At 45.1% G+C, this 18,826-nt stretch overlaps 3 protein-coding genes across 3 annotated transcripts in view; 1 reads left to right on the top strand and 2 right to left on the bottom strand.

Annotated features, from left to right (window-relative positions):
- The window catches only part of hs2st1a (heparan sulfate 2-O-sulfotransferase 1a), a 57,320-nt gene extending 55,027 nt beyond the window's left edge, over window positions 1-2,293 (bottom strand). The window contains exon 1 of the mRNA XM_070541819.1: window positions 2,071-2,293. Coding sequence (XP_070397920.1) covers window positions 2,071-2,194 — 124 coding nt within the window. The 5' untranslated portion in view covers window positions 2,195-2,293. The remainder of the gene's footprint in view (window positions 1-2,070) is intronic.
- A 416-nt stretch (window positions 2,294-2,709) lies between these two features.
- selenof (selenoprotein F) lies at window positions 2,710-8,232 on the top strand. The gene is made up of 5 exons (XM_015941034.3): window positions 2,710-2,988; window positions 3,496-3,663; window positions 6,145-6,208; window positions 7,488-7,537; window positions 7,625-8,232. Exons 1-5 carry the CDS (start codon window positions 2,941-2,943, stop codon window positions 7,754-7,756), a joined length of 462 nt encoding a protein of 153 aa, XP_015796520.1. The 5' UTR covers window positions 2,710-2,940; the 3' UTR covers window positions 7,757-8,232.
- A 5,077-nt stretch (window positions 8,233-13,309) lies between these two features.
- Window positions 13,310-14,223, bottom strand: LOC107372831 (transcription factor SOX-14-like). The gene has a single exon (XM_015941035.3). The coding sequence runs from the start codon at window positions 14,130-14,132 to the stop codon at window positions 13,446-13,448; it is 687 nt and encodes a 228-aa protein (XP_015796521.3). The 5' UTR covers window positions 14,133-14,223; the 3' UTR covers window positions 13,310-13,445.
- Between the last annotated feature and the right edge of the window lie 4,603 nt (window positions 14,224-18,826).

Genomic DNA, 18,826 nt, shown 5'->3' with positions numbered 1-18,826 from the left:
ATTACGCACAAGCGTGACGCGTCAACCCGGTCTCACAGTAAGACCGGGTTGGACCTGTTCAGGTTTACGCAGACGATCTTTACATTTAGAATTGGCATACAGATGTAAAATTAATGCAGTAAAATATAAAGCTTTTTATTTAAATATCCATTCATTATTTTACAAGCAGAGCCGCAGGTTGCCGACCCCTGGCCTAAGCGGTAAAAACAAGCGTGCTCATCACAATCTCGCTCCCGCGGTGCGCTCTGGTTTAGGTTTTCTATGATCTAAGTTGTGTTTATTCATCCAACAGCGGGCGGAACCAGGACCAGCTGGGGAATTCCTGGTGGCCTGGTTTGAGTTTGTTTGTTTGTTTCGGGCCGGTGTTACTCTGTAGATCACCTGCTGCTGATGAGCAGGAACAGGTGAGCTGCTGCCAACCCTAACCCAACCAGCTTCTGTCCCTAGAAACGCGTCCTAGCCCAGACTGTAGCGACCTGTTATTTATAATTTTATCATTAGTATTAAGTGAACGCACTAAACCCACAGGTGATGGAGAATAAGATTAAATAAGCCTGAATATTTCCTCCCACAGCTCAGCTCTGTTTAAGCAGATGTGTGCTTCAGCCGGACAACATCAAGTATAAAAGTGTTCACAGATCTTTTCTAAGGTTTGGATGTCTGTGAGCATTACTGAATGTTCCGATTGGTGTAAATAATACACGGTATTATTAATAACAGGTCTGGATGTGGTTCGGTCTGAGGTCTAAAACCGCCCTGGGCCTAAAGCCCTGCAGATACATTTAGTTTCTATAAACAACAACAAATAAACAACAGCAGCAGGATTCTACTTTGTTCCTTAAATTGAGTCACGTAGTTTAGCAAGTTCTGCAGCTCACACGTTCACCAGCAGCTCTGCCAGCGGATTGGTTCTTTAGTAACTAGTGACATCATACAGGTGTGGTACTGAGCAGCATGGATGCATCAGAGGATTTTGCTGTAGTTGGTGTTCATGATGGATTAAAGACAGGACAGGATGTATAATCCATCACATATAATATTATAATACCATCAACATGTAGAGATACTTTCTCACCAGCCTGTAATTCTGCTTTATTTCTCAAAATGCACCAAACTGATGCTTTTACATATAATAATAATAATAATAATAATAATAATAATAATAATAATAATAATGCATTGAACTTATATAGCACTTTTCAAGACACCCAAAGACGCTTTCACACACTCTCACATTCACACACTGCTAGTGATGGTGAGCTACTTGTAGCCACAGCCGCCCTGGGGAGGTCTGACAGAGGCGCGGCTGCCATTTGGCGCCGTCGGCCCCTCTGACCACCACTAACACAGGCAAGTTGGGTGAAGTGTCTTGCCCAAGGACACAACAGTGGAATACCCCTGGCGGGAGCTGGAATCGAACCCCTGACCCTCCGATCATGAGGCAACCCGCTCTACCTCCTGAGCTCCTGCTGCCCCGAAGATATAAGATGTCCAAATTTCTACCAGGGGGCGTGTCCCCGGACCCCCTACAGTAGTTTAATACTCGTCATCTTTTTCATGTCTGCTCTTTGGTGCTAGTGCACACCTTGTGGTGGAATAAGAACTGTACACACACACACACACACACACACACACACACACACACACACACACACACACACACACACACACACACACACACACACACACGTGTATATATATGAGAAATCTCAACGCCCCTATTCTCAAGCACAGCTTCACTGATGTTAAACAACCACCTCTGGGGTTTGAGCAGCTTTCCAGAGGAACCCAAACCTTCATGAATCAGGCTTTCTGGCAGAAATCAGCAGTCTGACCATCCCTTCCTGGTGGACCAGGCTGAGTGAGGACTAAAGCAGCTCCTCATCCAGGGCTGCACAGATGTAGGCAGAACCACTCGGGTTTGGAGAAGATTCTGGTCCGAGTCGTGTTCTGGAGCATCGTGTGTGCGATGGGAGGCGCTGCTGGTCCCTCACTGACCTACATCTACATGCACAACAACAGGGGGTGCCTAGGTCTCCACGGCACCGGGCCGAAGCTGCTCCAACTTACCCAGCTTTTCCCGGGACTCCTCCAGCTTCTGGATCTGGTTCTCCAGGAAGAACATGGCCACTGCGAACGCCAGAAGCGCCAGGAGCTGCAACTTGGGCGGCATAATGAGTCTGAGCAGCCCCATCAAATCATCCAGAGGAGGTCTCGGGTCAGTCCATGCTCGGAGGGGACGCAGCGACCACCGTGACTACAAAGCGGCTGGCTCTCTGAGCATGGCCCTGTCTCGCGCGCTAGATATCCGTCTGTCTTCAGGTTCTCCAGTTACCACAAATGGGATCTGTCCATGATTAATGATTGCTTCCGGACAGTGACGCGTCGTAAAGCCCAGGAGATGTCCCTCCGGAGATAGGACCTGTCCCTCCGGGAGGAGGAGACGTTGCTGCCAGCCGCCGTCGCCACAGTCCTGTGGTGTGTGGAGCTGTCTCGTCGTCCCGTTCCCTGCCGAACCACGAACCAACCGTCAGTGGCGATCCGGCCATTGGACGGATCACGCGTCCACCGCGGATGTGGGGGTTTCTATTCGTCCGTACATCGCCGCCTGCTCCATCCGGATTGGACGGTTTCCCTCAGTGATTTAAAGCGGACAGCAGAGGGCGCTGTCGTTCACCTCGAGGATACTTGAGGCGATGAAGAATTTTTTAGGAAGCCCTCGTTTGCGCCAGAACAAAAAACTAAAATAAATAGTAAGCTGGCAAAGTAACATTATTTCTTTAAACCCGCAATATCCGATTATGTTTAGTCAGTAATCTGGAAAAACGCGAAAACGAAACGTTGTAGTTTCTGCTCATTTACGTTCGGGCGAAATTAAAGTCCCCTTAGTGAAAGTTAAAAAGGTCCTTTTGTAGTTTTGCTAACAGAGCGGGCTGTAAAATGTCGGGAGAAGTCTATCTACTGTGGCTTCTTTCGCTGCTAAAGACGGTGAGTTGATTTAACGTCAAAATGACCGACTTTACTCCCAGAAAAACGTCGTTGTAACCGACTTTCGGCCCTGCTGTGGTTCGTGTTCCGTGTTCTAATCCGCGTCCTGGTCCTGGAGCGGCTCGTAAATGACGTGGCTCGTCCTGATGCGAATCAAGCTTTTAAAGTGTTACACGTTTGACCGAATGATCGAAACTCCTAACGAAACATCTGCACGTGAGCTTTAACGCGGATAGGCGATGATCGAAACCGAGACCCTGCGGTGAGGCGGTGATTTCTGCTAGAACCGGCTAGAACCCGTTCTTTATGGGTTCCACGTCGGTTCACCAGTGTCTCCATTCAGCTTGTGGGCTTTATTCATCACCGATATGTGATTTATAATTAAAGCCTACGTTGTCTCACATTTCGAACACCTTTATGCACGTTACTGTGGTTCTAACAACAGGAAGCGTTAATCTGATGAATGAATGACTGATGAGAGCTTCTTTGGCTCCTGTCTGTCTCCAGCTGTCGGTGTACGGGGCCGAGGTGACCTCCGAGGCCTGCAGGGAGCTGGGCTTCTCCAGCAACCTGCTGTGCAGCTCCTGTGACCTGCTGGGAGAGTTCAGCCTCACCAAACTGCAGCCAACCTGTCAGCGGTGCTGCCAGCAGGAGGCTCAGGTGGAAGCACGCAAGGTAAGTGTGTGTGTGTGTGTGTGTGTGTGTGTGTGTGTGTGTGTGTGTGTCGTACAAACTGAAGCTGCAGCTTCATCTTAAGAAGACAGACTCCTAACAGGAGTCTGTCCCACTAGGTCACATCCTTCAGCCTGTAGACATCTGCTGAAAGCCCCCCATCGGTGGGTTTGTTGAATCAGGTCTGTGCCCTTTTGTCAGAGCTGCTCTCTCTGACCCTGGGGTGGGGGGTAAAAAACAAGGTCCAGGGATGGAAAAAGGACATTTTTCTCGTTTGATTTCAGTTAGTCCCCCTAAGTGGTATCCTAGCGCCACACTGAGCTTATGTAGGGGAAACACTGGTTGTCACAAACCCAGGGGTAAAATTTGATGCTGCTCTCAGGTTTGATGCACAAATTTTGACCTACGACTAAGCCAAGCTACGCTAAGATCAAGCCAATGCTGTCGAGGGCTCGTTCAGAAACCGTTTTACGTGCATTCTTATTGCCACGCCTTCACTATTGTAATGCTGTGTTTGCTGGTGTGAGCTCAGGTGCACTTGCTCACTTGTCCCGAACTCAGTGGCGAGATTGTTGTCTGGTACTAGGAGGAGGGGGCATATCAGTCCTGTATCTGCCCAACTTCACTGGCTCCCAGTTGAGTATCGGGTTAAGTTAAAAACCCTGCTGTGGGTGTATAAGGCCCTACGGGGCACTGCTCCATAGATACACCCCCTCAAGGGCCTTGCATTTCCTAGACAGGGAACCCTTGGAAGTGCCATGCCCTAGATACAACCCTAGGGGTGATTGTGCATTCTCGGTGGTGGCCCCAAGCTCATGGGACGCGTTGCCTTTGCTTGTGAGGAAGGCATCATCCCTCCAGTCTTTTAGGTCTCTTGTAAAGGCCTTGTGTGTGAAATCCACAGAAATCGTGGTAAAAAGATTTGACTCTTTAGCACCACACAGTTTAGAGTATGTATTGCATCTACGGGAGCCCCCGAGGGTCAAAAAAGGAAGTTTTCTTTCTTCATTTTTTAAAAACTTTTTTAACAAACAGAACAAATACAAGACAAAATAGATGGAAAGGGCAGTGTGTCATCATCTACACACCTTCATCAACGTCCTTTTCCCATTGAGTCACAAGTCAGACTTGGTTTTATTGTGATTTTAGTCTTTTATTGTTTTGCATTTGTTTTGAAGTTCACTTTTATTATTACTTATTTTACCTTTTTTATTGTCTGAGTGTTTTGTTTTGATATTCTTTTACTTAGCTTCGTTTTTTTATCGTGAACGTGTACAGCACCTTGGGTCCTGCAAAGGTAGTGGAAGGTGTTATAGAAATAAATGATGATCATGAGTAAGAAATGGATTAAAGCAGTAAAACTGGACAGCGCCATACTGGCCCATTAAGTCGTCCGACCGATGCGGCACAGGGGCGGGAAGAAGGCCCTAGCACTAGCTAACGGCACGCGGGAGACCCGGCACAGAGTCCCGACAGAGCATGGTAGACCTGCCTCGATTAAAACCAGCACCTGTTCGGGGAATATGTTCGGTCGATGAGATGTAATTCCTCGGAAGCACAAATGGACTGGATTGCTGGACATGCTAACAGCTATGTAGGGAGCAAAGCACACGAGGCTTGCAAGATGAGCACAAGGCCGGCGTGTGTAACCTCCAAGCTGGATTCAGGGGACTGTGTCGACATTTTAGCTCAACAAGTGACCAGGATGCTGGAGAGAATGGAAGGAGACGAGCTATGCTCGCTGTACCCTGTTTATAGGGCCAGGACCTGCCTAGGAGGCGGACGTACACAAAGCTCTTCAATGATTGGATAAGGGATGAGGATCAATCCAATAGGTGATGGCTTACAGGGTGGAGCTATACGAAATAGAACCATTGTTTCTAGTAGAAATTAAAACGTCCGTAACATTTTTACCGAATCGTTCAGTTAAAAAATCATTGACGTAGATATTATAGAACAATAACTGCGTTAAACGAGTCTTGACTTAAATGTTGTTCGTATTTATTGAGCGCTGAGCAGAAAAATGTTGCACTAGTGGCGCTTACATCGTAGTTTCGGTTCGGTCCGACCGGAATTTGGTTTCACACACAGGTCAGATTTACGTTTTCGGTTCCGAGGTGACTCTTTTTCTCAGACCTGCTCTCCAGCAGCCAGACTGGGATCTAGGCAACACTACGGACTGACTGGCCGGCTGAAATTACGCCTCTGATCTGCGAGAAGATTGAGCCAGCAGGGGGGTTCCTGCATGCACGATTTATTTTCATGCTGGATGCTGTTGAGTAAACTTCTGTCTATAGCACGGAGCTGCCGTTCCAGAGCTGCTGATCAGTGGGAATGGGAAAAGAGTGAAGGTTGGTTTATGCTTGACGCGTTCGCGAGGTCCGCGCGGCGAAATTGCGTCATTTTAACAACCACGCCCCTCCACCGCGCTTCCGCACAGCGGGCTTGGTCCGCTTCACCTCATGGTCTTTCTCCTGTCTGCAGCTCTACGCCGGAGCCATCCTCGAGGTGTGTGGATGAAAACTGGGGAGGTTCCCTCAAGTCCAAGGTGAGTCTGGCAGGATTTAGGAGCCCACCTGCTTTACAGCAGCAGGTTGTCGCTGAGGGGTACGCTTCTTCCTGCATGTGGCCATCTGCTGAAGATGCCTCTGCTCTCTTTAGTTTGGAGACGTCTAGAGCTCTGTTAGGGATGCTTATCTCAGCTGTACCCATGCATGGGCGTCTTACCCGTGGGGGGTGCAACACCCTCACTTTTCCAGCTGTTTTGCTCACCTCCACACCAATCTGGTTTCTTTATGTCGCACTCACTCTGTTCGCCTCATCTCCTTCTTCACCTCCCGCTTCTGACTGCCGATGTCGGGTTTCCAGGAGAGCAGGAGAGGGAGGGACGGAAGAGCTCGACTGAATTCATAATTTTACATCTTGACATTAGCTGTACAAAGTCTGAGTTTGATAAAGTGAAGAACAACAATTTGCAGAGGGTTATAACAGGCGCGGCGCCAGGTTTTCATTTTTGGGTGGGCCACGGTAATTTTGGACGGACCTTAATAAGCAGCGACTTAGTGAAGCAGGCAGGTCGCGCTAGAAAATTTAGTTTAAAAAGACGTCATAAACGTGTTCCCTCGTCATTTTAATTTATAAAATATGAAGTAAAAACTCCCAATTTAATTTTCATTCATTTGTCATTAATATTTAGTCTGATGGGAATCTTTTCTTGATTGATCTAGTTACATCCGCGGTGTGCGTAACGATTAAAATGTCAGCTCATCAGTGTGCATCGGGGTAATTCTTTCAAAACAACCAACATCCTTGAGTTTATCCGTCAAAATAAAAGTCTAATGGAAATATCTGTAAGCTGCCATTTAACTGTTTTGCCTTCTTGTGAAGATTGTTGCAAAGAGAAACAACTAAACCTGATTAACCCCAGAGCCACGCCCATGCGCTGTACTCCTGACTGTAAATGAGGGGAAACGATTTAATCGGATCCTTTTCTCTTCAACATGGATTAATGTAAAGTTTCATTCAGTACAAACTTTAGTTACACCGATCTAACGAGACAGAGCCTGGATTTGTATTCTGAACAGTTTCAACATGTTTAAACGGAGACACGCGTGACGCGTCTAAAATCTGCACCTGCTCCACTATTATGGAAATTAAACTAACAAGATGAATAACATGAACTTATTTTAGGCACAGACAACACCCCCCACACTTTTGAACAACGCGCCTGTACCCATGTGCCTTAAGTCACCCTGCAGCTGCTCGTTTGCTCCTCATCATGTCTCTCTACCTCCTGACCTCCATCTGTCTGCTCCCTTTTCCCTCAGCCTTTGTCAGGAGCGACAAGCCGAAGATGTTCAGGGGTCTTCAGATCAAGGTAGATGATTGTTAGATGAATTGTGTTTCTCATGAGCCAGAGTCGAGTCTAACCCCCCTCCGCTCTGCTGTTCTCCGGGCGCTGCAGTACGTCAGAGGCTCCGATCCTGTTCTAAAGCTGCTGGACGATAACGGGAACATCGCTGAGGAGCTCAGCATCCTCAAGTGGAACACCGACAGCGTGGAGGAGTTTCTGAGTGAGAAGTTAGACCGAATATAACAACATCATCTTTTTCTCTCGTCAGAAAGATGTGAAGGGGTTAAGGCTTCAGGAGAAGGAGCAAAGGTTTAGCTTTAGTCGTTTTTGTCCGCTGATCGTTTGGTGATTTACAGATTTCTGCACCTGGGCCTTGGTAGATGTTTATGAAGTTACTGCTGCACATGACTAAAGCTCATGTGGACCGTAGCAACATGGTGGATCTCTAGGGTCTGTCCTTTATTCTCTTTATCATTATTATTATCCTCTAAATGACGCTCTGAGTTGTGACTAAAGGAATCCGAGTGAAAGAATCCCAGTTTTCCTTCGGACGCAGCGAGTTGTGCTGAAACACACGAGAGTGAAGACCTGACAGGAAACCAGACGTGGGATGTGAGGTCTGATGGGAATTTGTGTGTTTCCACATCTGCTGTGTGGAGCAGAAACTGGGTTTGTCCGTGATACGCAACAATAAACGAGAGCTGTGGCTTTTCTTTCAACTTTGTCTCATTTGTTCTGTTAACACACACACACACACACACACACACACACACACACACACTCAGCAGGCGCTCCTGGTGGTTCGGCGACATCTAGTGGTCGTCAGTGGAAACTACAGCCTGGTGGTGTGGGTTAGGCCTTTCATCCGCACATGTGGCAGAGATGTGAAGTGAAGCCCTGTTAGGATGAGATCAACGTGGAGAACATCTGGATTTCTACTGAAACCTAACCTGTGACCTTCTACAAACTAAAACATCCAAAGCTGAGGCATCAGGCGGTAGAAGCCCTGTGGCTGGTGGGAGGTCTGCTAGAGGTTCCAGGGGCGCCTCTAGAACATTCTGATAGGGGTGGCCAGACGGTGCCAGAGGTCTTTGGGGCGTCGCACCAAACTGGTCCTAGTGGTAACTCTGGGAGAGTTTCGTCTGTGGCGATGTGTTGCATTGCTCCTTTCTTTTTTTTTAATTAAAAAAAAAAAACAGTATGGATCCAAAACAATTCAATTTTACCAACGCAAACATTTCAGAAAAATACATTTTTAGTTATTTAAAATGTTATTTCTAATATTTCAAAATGTTTTAGTTTAATTCTCCTGTTGCTGTGTTCCCAAAAACTATGGGGAGGGGGGGTTTGGTGCCTATCTCCAGCGGTCAATGGGCAATCAGGCAGGGTACACCCTGGACAGAGAGCCAGTCCATCGCAGGGCAACACAGAGACACAGGACAAACAATCATGCACACACACACACCCCTAAGGACAATTTAGACACACCAGTTAACCTAACAGTCATGATTTTGGACTGTGGGAGGAAGCTGGAGAACCCGGAGAGAACCCACGCATGCACAGGGAGAACATGCTAACTCCATGCAGAAAGATCCCAGGCTGGGAAGCGACATGTCTTCTGGGTGTTTAGCACCAGGTTGTTGTGGCTGCACCAGGACACCAGCCGTTCAGCCTCCATTCTGTAAGCGGACTCGTCCCCATTAGAGATGAGTCCGATGATGGTGGTGTCGTCGGCAAACTTAATTAGTTTGACAGACTCGTGCTTGGAGGTGCAGCTGTTGGTGTACAGGGAGAAGAGCAGAGGGGAAAGAACACAGCCCTGCGGTGAGCCGGTGCTGATGGTCCGAGACGTTCTTCCCCAGCCTGGCTTGTTGTTTCCTGTCTGTCAGGAAGTCAGTGATCCACCTGCAGATGGGGTCAGGCACGTTCATCTGGGACATTTTGTCCTGGAGGAGGTCTGACATGATTGTATTGAATGCAGAGCTGAAGTCCACGAACAAGATCCTGGCGTAGGTACCGGGGGAGTCCAGATGCTGCAGGATGAATTGTAGAGCCGTGTTGACAGACCTGTTTGCTCTGTATGCAAACTGCAGGGGGTCCAGGAGGGGGCTGTGGGGGAGAACTAGGTGCTCAAATGACTTCATGACCACAGATGTCAGAGCCACAGGTCTGTAGTCATTTAGTCCAGTGATTCTTGGTTTCTTGGGGACAGGGACTATGGTGGAGATCTTGAAGCAGGCAGGCACATGAGATGCCTCCAGTGAGGAGTTGAAGATGCTCGTAAACACTGGGGGCAGCTCTTCAGCACAGTGCTTTAAGCCGGGCGGACACTGTGCGACTTTTTCACTTTTTTGAGCCGATTTTCCAGTCGTCCGAGAATCCACGAGATCGGGGTGAGTTTAGCGCCGAGCGTCGTGTAGTGTACAGGGGTTACGAGAGGCGATTAACACCACGTGACCAGCTGCCAATCAGCAGTCATGAGCTCGCACGGACTTCTGGCGTGTTTGATATTTAGCTCGTCCCTCGTGAGGGTATCGCACTGTTGAAGCGGCGCTGCGAGCAGCTGCGACCCAAAAAGTATCAACCGCTCACGGCGCATGCGCAATCCTGCATCAACACCGCTCGCCCGCTATTTCCCTAATAACACACGTTGTTTTTATTTCTACACGTTTTTTTTTACTCACAATGATTGTCAAGAAAGCGTGTTTGTCGTGTTCGTGTCAAATTAAACTGATCACAAAACACAGATTTACTTTCTTTATTTCGTTTTCCTCATCCAACCCCCATAAATCCCTGTGTGTCCTCCTGCAGCACTCCCGAAGGACAACAGGCAAAACAAGACAAACAAGTCTGACGTGTTGAGTAAAAACTGCTATTTTTAGCACATTTTTAGGTCCGATGTGTTGCTACCAGACGTACAGTGTGAGCACATGACTCGTGAGATCTGCTCTGCGAGGAAGTCGTACAGTTTGAGCTGAAGCTGAACGCTGCGAGTGAAAAAGTCGCACAGTGTCCGCCCGACTTTAGAGCGGCAGGAGCCACGCCATCAGGGCCCGGGGCTTTTCGTGTGTTAAGAGACCTGAACTGCTTCTTTACATCTGCTTCATGACTGTGCAGGTTTGTGGTGGAGGTGTGTGATGTGAACACCTCATGAGTGGGGAGTGAGGGGGAGGGTGATGGCTCTGTAGTGGGGAGTGGCTGACCAGGGTCTCTATTGTTGGGGCTGGACAGGAGCGAGGCCTGCCTGATGGCTCATCAAACCGACAATAGAAATAGTTTAGGTTGTTTGCCAAGAGCAGATTATCGGTGGAGGCGGGGCTTCTGGGGTTGTAGTTGGTGACGTTCCTGAAACTTTTCCACACAGAGGTTGGGTCGTTTTCAGAGATTTGCTGCTGCATTTTGTCATGATGCTGGTGTTTTGCTTCGACCAATTCTTTGCTGAACCTGTATTTAGTGTCTCTGTAGGAGTCCTTGTCCCCCCTTTTAAATGCATCTCTCTTTTCTAACCACAGCTGTTTGAGTTTAGGGGTAAACCAGGCTTTGTCTTTGTTATAACTCACCCTGGTGTGTGATGGTACGATGCTGTCCTGACAGAAGTGGATGTAGGAGGTGACGGTATCTGTGAACTCATCTAAACTGTCTGAGGTGGCCTTCATTACCTCCCAGTCTGTGGTCTCAAAGCATGCGCGAAGCTCATCTGAGGCGTCTGTGTTCTGCTGTCTTGTTGACTTCACAACAGGCTTGGAGAGTTTTAGCCTTTGTTTGTAAGCTGGGATCAGATGGATGGTCACGTGGTCAGAGAGTCCAAGCGCAGCGCACGCCACTGCATGATAGGCAATGTGTCAATGGGACAAAACAATGGGAGAAATTTTGTGTTTACAGTATAATATGGATAATTTACAAGCTAACTGTCAGGTAAACATACAACAAGCAGTAATATAACAACTTCCAGAAGTAGTGTGGGTTAGGGTTCTCCTCAGGTAAACAGCCTGTGATGCACTAGTCAGTCTAGTAGCACATGTCCACGAGTAGCACGGGTAGTTGGAACACTTATCGAACGATTCTCAGGTGGATTCAATCCTCTATCGGCAATCAAGGCTCACGCACGTCCGCAGGCAGCCCCTGTTAATCGATGCTAGATAAATGTTATTTTTATTTATTGTTTATTTAACCAGGAAGGTTCCATCGAGATTAAAAACCTCGTTTTCAAGGGAGTCCTGGCCAAGAGGCAACAAAAGTTACAGTTACAAAAGTTACAGTTACACAGTTAAGTTAAAAGTTACAGAAGGCAGTTACAACACAGGGAACCGTCTCAAGGGCTCTCAGTCTGGTTTTAAATGTACTCAAGGAGATAAATGAGAACGGAAGGAAAGGACAGAGCGGTGGCGCTAATTCACCACCTCGTAGCTGCCAGCCACGACAAGAAAAAGGTGATGTCACTTGCCTCGTCCAATCATATTCACCAAGCGTCAGTAAGCCTAGCAACTATGAGCAGGTTGGTTCTCCAGCATGTGTTACCATGGTGACTGGGAGGGGCTTCAGGCTAGCCACGTTCGTAACAATGGCGCCCCCAAGGGGTGGCCATGGACCAATTTGGTGTGCCACCCCAAAAATGTATTTTGCCCCAACTGGCCACCCCTATCAAAATTTTCTGGAGGCGCCCCTGGTTCGTAAAACAGATTGGGGGGGAGGGGGGGTTTAAATCGGGAATCTCACAAGAGAGCCTGGTTCTGGAAAATCCTCACTTTGTGGAACAGCCCCTGGAGGCAGAAACGGCAGGTCAGGTAAGAAAAGCCGCTTTAATGAATAATGGCGGGTAGGATGACACAAACAGGGGCAACATGACCCGGTGAAGACACGAGGATGGGTAGGTCAGCAAGGGGCAGGGGGTGGGTCTAATATTTCTGAAGGGGGTGAGGAGCGGGGAGAGGTAAACTCACAGAGCAGTGGGGGGGAGGAGCAGGAGGAGGTGAGGAGGGTGAGGACATGAGGTAAAGCAGCATTTGACCAATATTCTCAAAGGAAGAGTGCGGATGTGCTTTATAAGTTCTACAGATGTGATTATCTGAGCTTTTCTAAGTTGTTTACCTGTAAATGTTTAAACATTTTACACAGTTTATTTTTGTTATTTAAATACATTTCTTGCACTCTGTTCCGTGTTGGAGTCAGAAGTTATTTTAAAATATTCTGCAACGTTTTCATATTTTAATAGATTTTCTTGAGCCAGTTTGCGCTGAAATGAGCCTTTATGAAGTCCCCCAGACCCCCCCCCCCCGTAGCCTGGATATCACACTCACAGCATCAGTGAGCTGACATACCCGGTGCTGCAGCCTCCCTCCAGCAGCTCTGCTGCATGTTTTACAAGAACACATCAGATATGTTGTTTAGTGACGATGAGTCCCTTCTGTAGTACGGCTGGGGAGACTTTCACTGGTCTCATTTGAAATAACAAAACGTTGCTTTAATGTAAGTTTGAACACATTTTACATCATTTCTGGTGACAAATTAATTTAAAAAACAAAAACATGCGAGGAGCCGTTTCATTCTAGTGAGCCGAACCGTACGAACCGGTTCTCTTAAAAGAGCCGGAGTTGCCAGGAGGTTATGGGTTAAAGTCCACACCACCGTGTTAACAGAAATAAAACATTTACTTTAATAAACACACATGAACTAATGAACAGACTCATAAATAAGACCAGATCATTTAAACCTGCGTGATGACGCGGGTCTGATGCGTCTCAGCCGTGATAAACAAAGAAAATAAAAAGTTCAGTTTATCGTTAAAGGGTTCCTGATTTTGACAGAATTATTACTGTTATTGCTTCTGCTGCGGTTGTTTTCCGGTTAGGTGTAAACATTTACAGAAGGAAAAATAATGTTTGAACTCCGAGGTTCTGGTCCAGCTCTCCTCCTGGAGGCTCCTGCTCCGGAGCTATGAGTCCAGGCCGCCCTTCATCCCTCCGGGGAGCAGGATGTAGGCCACCTGAGGCTGCAAGGACGCAGCGGTCCAGGTGCTGCAGCTGCACGGCACCACGTATCCTGGCCCAGAAACAGACGGCTGGCGTCCGGTGCAAGCCGAACCCCCGAACCCCGCGGACTGATATCCATATGTGTGCGCGCTGTAGGGGAGCGCGCCCGCGGCTAGCGCGTGCGGCACGTCCGCTATCGGCTGGACTGCTCCGGTACTGACCTGTGGCTCGAGCAGCGAGAAGTACGACGAGGAGGAAGAGGAGGAGTGAGCGAGGGGCGGTCTGGAGTTGTCCCCAGACAGGAGGTAGGAGTCCAAGGGGAAGCCCTTCAGGCGCTCCGCCTCCTCTCCATACAACACCGGCAGCGGGAAAACGAAACGGTTCCGCTTGAGAGGGCTTCTGGGTTTGCGCCGGGGTCTGTACTTGTAGTCCGGGTGCTCTCTCATGTGCTGAGTCCGCAGCCTCTTGGCCTCGTCGATGAACGGCCGCTTCTCGGAGTCAGAGAGCATCTTCCAGTCTGCGCCCAGCCTCTTACTGATCTCCGAGTTGTGCATCTTGGGATTCTCCCGGGCCATTTCCCTCCGTTGGCCCCTGGACCAAACCATGAATGCGTTCATGGGTCTCTTGATGTGTTCCAAAGGTTTGACCATTTCAGAAACTACCGACTTAATTACCAAAACAACCTAGGCCAGAAGGCTCGTGCTCTCTTCGTGCGTAAAACTGGCACGTCTCCAAGATGTTGTTTGGAGAATGAAGAAGCCGCGAGAGCGCACAAGTCCAAACTGGCTGAAGCTTTTCAGCAGAAGTGAAAACAACATGCAGCTAAAGCCCGAACGATGCATGACTGGTGCCCCACGGAATCAAGTGGATTAGGCGGAGCATGTCATCCACTCATCACCTCTCCACAGACACAGAGGGCCGCGCCAATGAAGAGCAGCGCGCGCACTGTAATCCCTTTAAAACAGGAAGCGTGACTGTGGGCCAGAGTTGTGCAGGAGCAGGCTTCAGGGATCAGACTAATGCAGTTTCTCACCAGGGTGGCTCTGTAAAACTGTCATCAACTCAAGAGTGGAGCGGCAACAGCTGATCACGTTTAGCTTATAATTATAATAAGGCTAATAATAATATTAATAATCATCATCATAATCATCATCATCATAATCATCATCATAATAGTAATAATAAAGACAACAACAATAATAAAACTTAATAGTAATATTATTGATGATAATAATAATAATAATAATAATAAAGACAACAACAATAATAAAACTTAATAGTAACATTATTAATGATAATAATAATAATAATAATAAAGACAACAACAATAATAAAACTTAATAGTAATATTATTGATGATAATAATAATAATAGACAACAACAATAATAAAACTTAATAGTAACATTATTAATGATAATAATAATAATAATAGACAACAACAATAATAAAACTTAATAGTAATATTATTGATGATAATAATAATAATAATAATAATAAAGACAACAACAATAATAAAACTTAATAGTAACATTATTAATGATAATAATAATAATAAAGACAACAACAATAATAAAACTTAATAGTAATATTATTGATGATAATAATAATAATAATAATAAAGACAACAACAATAATAAAACTTAATAGTAACATTATTAATGATAATAATAATAATAATAATAATAAAGACAACAACAATAATAAAACTTAATAGTAATATTATTGATAATAATAATAATAGACAACAACAATAATAAAACTTAATAGTAATATTGATGATTATAATAATAATAAAGACAACATCAACAATAATACTATTAATAGTAATATTATTGATGATGATGATGATAATAATGTTAATGTGTATGCTCTCATTTGTTAAAAGTTTTACTGAAACAGAAGGTGTTTTAAAAAACACAAGTTGATGATAAAAACCGACGCGAACACACGGAGTGTTTTAAAATCCCAAAGTCAGTAAACTACAATGTTAACCTTAAAATCTATACATGAGCCAAAAAGATCACATGGATCTTCTAAAACACACAAGGGGGTTTCAAACAAAGCGTCAGGCCTGGAGGACAGCAGAAGCCCTAGACTGCTGAAGATACCGCCTCTTTATCCCAGGTGTGGGTTGTCAGAGAGATTCAGGTCAGCTGTGCTCCTCAGCAGCCTGGAGGAGAGGAGGAGGAGGAGGGGTGGTGTCAGGCTGATCACCAGGGCTGGGTGATCCTGGCTCCTGCATCCAAGGTGGCCAGGCTGGTGGCCGTAACATGGAGAATCAGTCATGGTTAGATGTGTCTGTAATGGCGTTCCAGAGTAACACCTGATCGGTCTGATTGACCTTATCATTACCACCCAAACTCTGGGGTGGGGCGTGGTTATCTGTGGTGTTTGTATAAACCCTCTTTTTCATGTCAAATTCTGATTCGCCATAAACCAAAATATGATAATTATAAAAACTATTCCACGCCACCTTTTCTTTAGTTCAAGCGTTCTAGAGAAGTCTCGGACTGGCCATCCGGACTTCCTCTTCAGCCAAAAGAACCTCGACAAGTTGGATAAAATCTGTTGCAAGTTACATCTGACTGCAACGGTTCCTTCAGAATAAAAGCTGAACCTCACGACCCCTTCAGGGCCTCGGAGACGCCAGTGAACCTGTCGTGACCTGGAAGCATTTCAAGACTAGTTTGGTCGGCACCGCTGCTTTTCTACTGGCTTCGGTACCAAAGAGGGTCCAAGAGGACCTCGAGATTCTGGATCTGATGGAGGCATCCCCTGGAGTACGTAGACCGACAGATGGTGTTTCATGTGTGTTATAAATCAACTAAAGTTTAGAGCAAAACATTCACTCTCACTCAGAACTAACCGCTTCTCCGGGTCCGCTGGTTCTGATAACAACATTCCACACACACACCATCTGGGACGTAATTTTGGGGGGGGACGGGTGGGACATGTCCCCCCCCACTTTTTCAAAAGGCAGTTTTGGTCCCCTGCACTTTTTTCCGTCCAAAAACAATATTACGCTCCATTAAATGGATTTGGTTGAGCACTAGGACCGAAACGGAAACCGGTTTACTATTAGACCCGCCCAAAAGCTCATCTATTGGCTCTGCTGATACTTGCTAACGTATTATTGGCTGTTGCTGCTGTCACTCAAGTTGTAAACAGTCAGAACGTGCTCACGTTGTTTTGCTAGTTTGGAGCCGCTAGGGAACACCGGTACTGAGTCACATCGTCAACTAGACGCTGTGTAATGTCAGAGCTCAGCTCAGCTTCCATTACATAACATTTGAATAAGTGTTCATTTGTGAGTCTTTGGTAGTTAGACACAGCCAGGAGGCAGCATGTCAAGAAAACGAAAAGTGGATATAAGAGACTTCTTTCAAAGTCAAAACGTAAGTTGGAACATGTGACACCCCTGCATTAAGCTCAGATTCACCTCCTCCTTCACAAACATACTCAAAACTAACTTTTACAAACTCATCTCCTCCACATAACTGACTCCTCAGACACAATTTATTCGTATTATTATAATTATTATTTTTTTATTATTACTATTATCATCATAATTATTATTACTAGTAGTAGTAGAAGTGTAACTTCAAAACTTTTATCATTTAACTTTATTGTAAACTTATCTATTGCAATGCATATTTTCACATTAAAAAGCTCTGAAAAATGAACAGTATCATCATCGTCAACAGATTTTTTTAAGCTTAATGTCAAAGATGTACACTTTTCATTAGATTTATCTTATTTTTTCCATTTATTTTTTGTGTGTTGAAATGCAACAACTGTTTAAACACTTTTAAGAGAAAAAACATTTAATATGTTTTTATACACTCAAATGTTAGGGTGATGATCATGTGTAAAACATTAGTTCAGCATGTCCTCTAACACAGCAAATGAACAAACGGCCAGATCTCAGGAGGGACCGTTTATGTATAAATACTTTTTATACTTTTGACTAGGCCTGGGAATGTAACACATTTTGCTGGACGATATTTTGTCCAACAAATTGTTGATGATAAACGATATCATTGTCAACATTATCTAGACCAAAATAACCACTAATATAATGTTAATATATCATAATAATGCAAGTACGCCCTTTAAAATTCAACAAAGAAACCTTCATTTAACATTGAAATGTCCAGAACCAGAACTTCTAAATGAATAAAAATAACAAACAAAAATTGAATAAAAAAGGAATCTCACTCCCTGTTAGAAAATGTTGCACCAAAAACAATAAAAAAAGACCCAAAACAATAAATACAATGGCCTATCCATTGTCAACAGCCAAAACTGCACTTCAATAATGATAATAAATAAAAATAATAATAGAGTTGTACATTTTTTAACTTTGATATATATATATATATATATATATATATATATATATATATATATTGAGGATGGAAAAATTATTGAGATGGGCACGTGACGTGTCAAGGGGTCTTTACATAACACCCCCCACCCCAAATCCGCACAAGCCTGCTGTGTCCCCCCCACTTCTGAAATCAAAATTTCGTCCCTGCACACCATCATCATTCATCACGTCTCACTCCACCTTAGTCCATCAGTACACAGAGTGTTAAAGTTAGTCTTGTTTAAATTGTGTAGAAATAAATTTCTTAACTATTATAAACCTGACTCTCTTTCCTGGGAGTTAATACGAAGTGTCGCTTAATCCCTGCAATAAAAAGTTCTGATCTTCTGGTTAAAATAGTCAAAGATCCATCAGATTGATATTTCATAATTCTATGGAATCTCACATTTTATGGTTCATAAGTAAGATGTAAACTACCCATCCTTTACAGAAGCAACTGTCTCAGAGGGACAAACACTCAGGAGCAGGTAGATTACCCGGGCTTGGGACACTGGCTTGTTCCCAAATGGGCCGCTGCATTAATCTTTTTTGTCTATCTATCTGTTTGTCTCTGTCTGTCCGTCCGTCCATCTATCTATCTATCTGTCTACGATTATTTCATATTGATTTGTTTTCATCGATAAATAGAAGATGTCAGATAATTGCTTTTTAGTTATTTAATTTTTTATCAAAAACGTAACTGACACAACCTGCCATCCCTGAAAAGCTCTCCATCCACAACAGTTTAGGACAAAACATTTAAACATTTAAAGAGCAAGTCAACCCCTACCAGTCTAACTCCACTTCATGTTTGAAGGGTTAGGGTTGTTTTCAAAACGATTATTCTGGTGATTATTTTATCGAATAGTCGACCATTCTAATGACTAATTAAATGATTAATCTTTTCATTTTATTTTTATTTTTTGCTGTACAATTGATTTAAACCAACATATTTGAAAGAATTACCCCCAAAA

The sequence above is a fragment of the Nothobranchius furzeri genome, chromosome 11 (assembly GCF_043380555.1).
Source record: "Nothobranchius furzeri strain GRZ-AD chromosome 11, NfurGRZ-RIMD1, whole genome shotgun sequence".
Lineage (NCBI taxonomy): Eukaryota > Metazoa > Chordata > Actinopteri > Cyprinodontiformes > Nothobranchiidae > Nothobranchius > Nothobranchius furzeri.
Note: the sequence above shows the minus strand (reverse complement) of the source record. Positions and strands in the feature narration are given on the sequence as shown.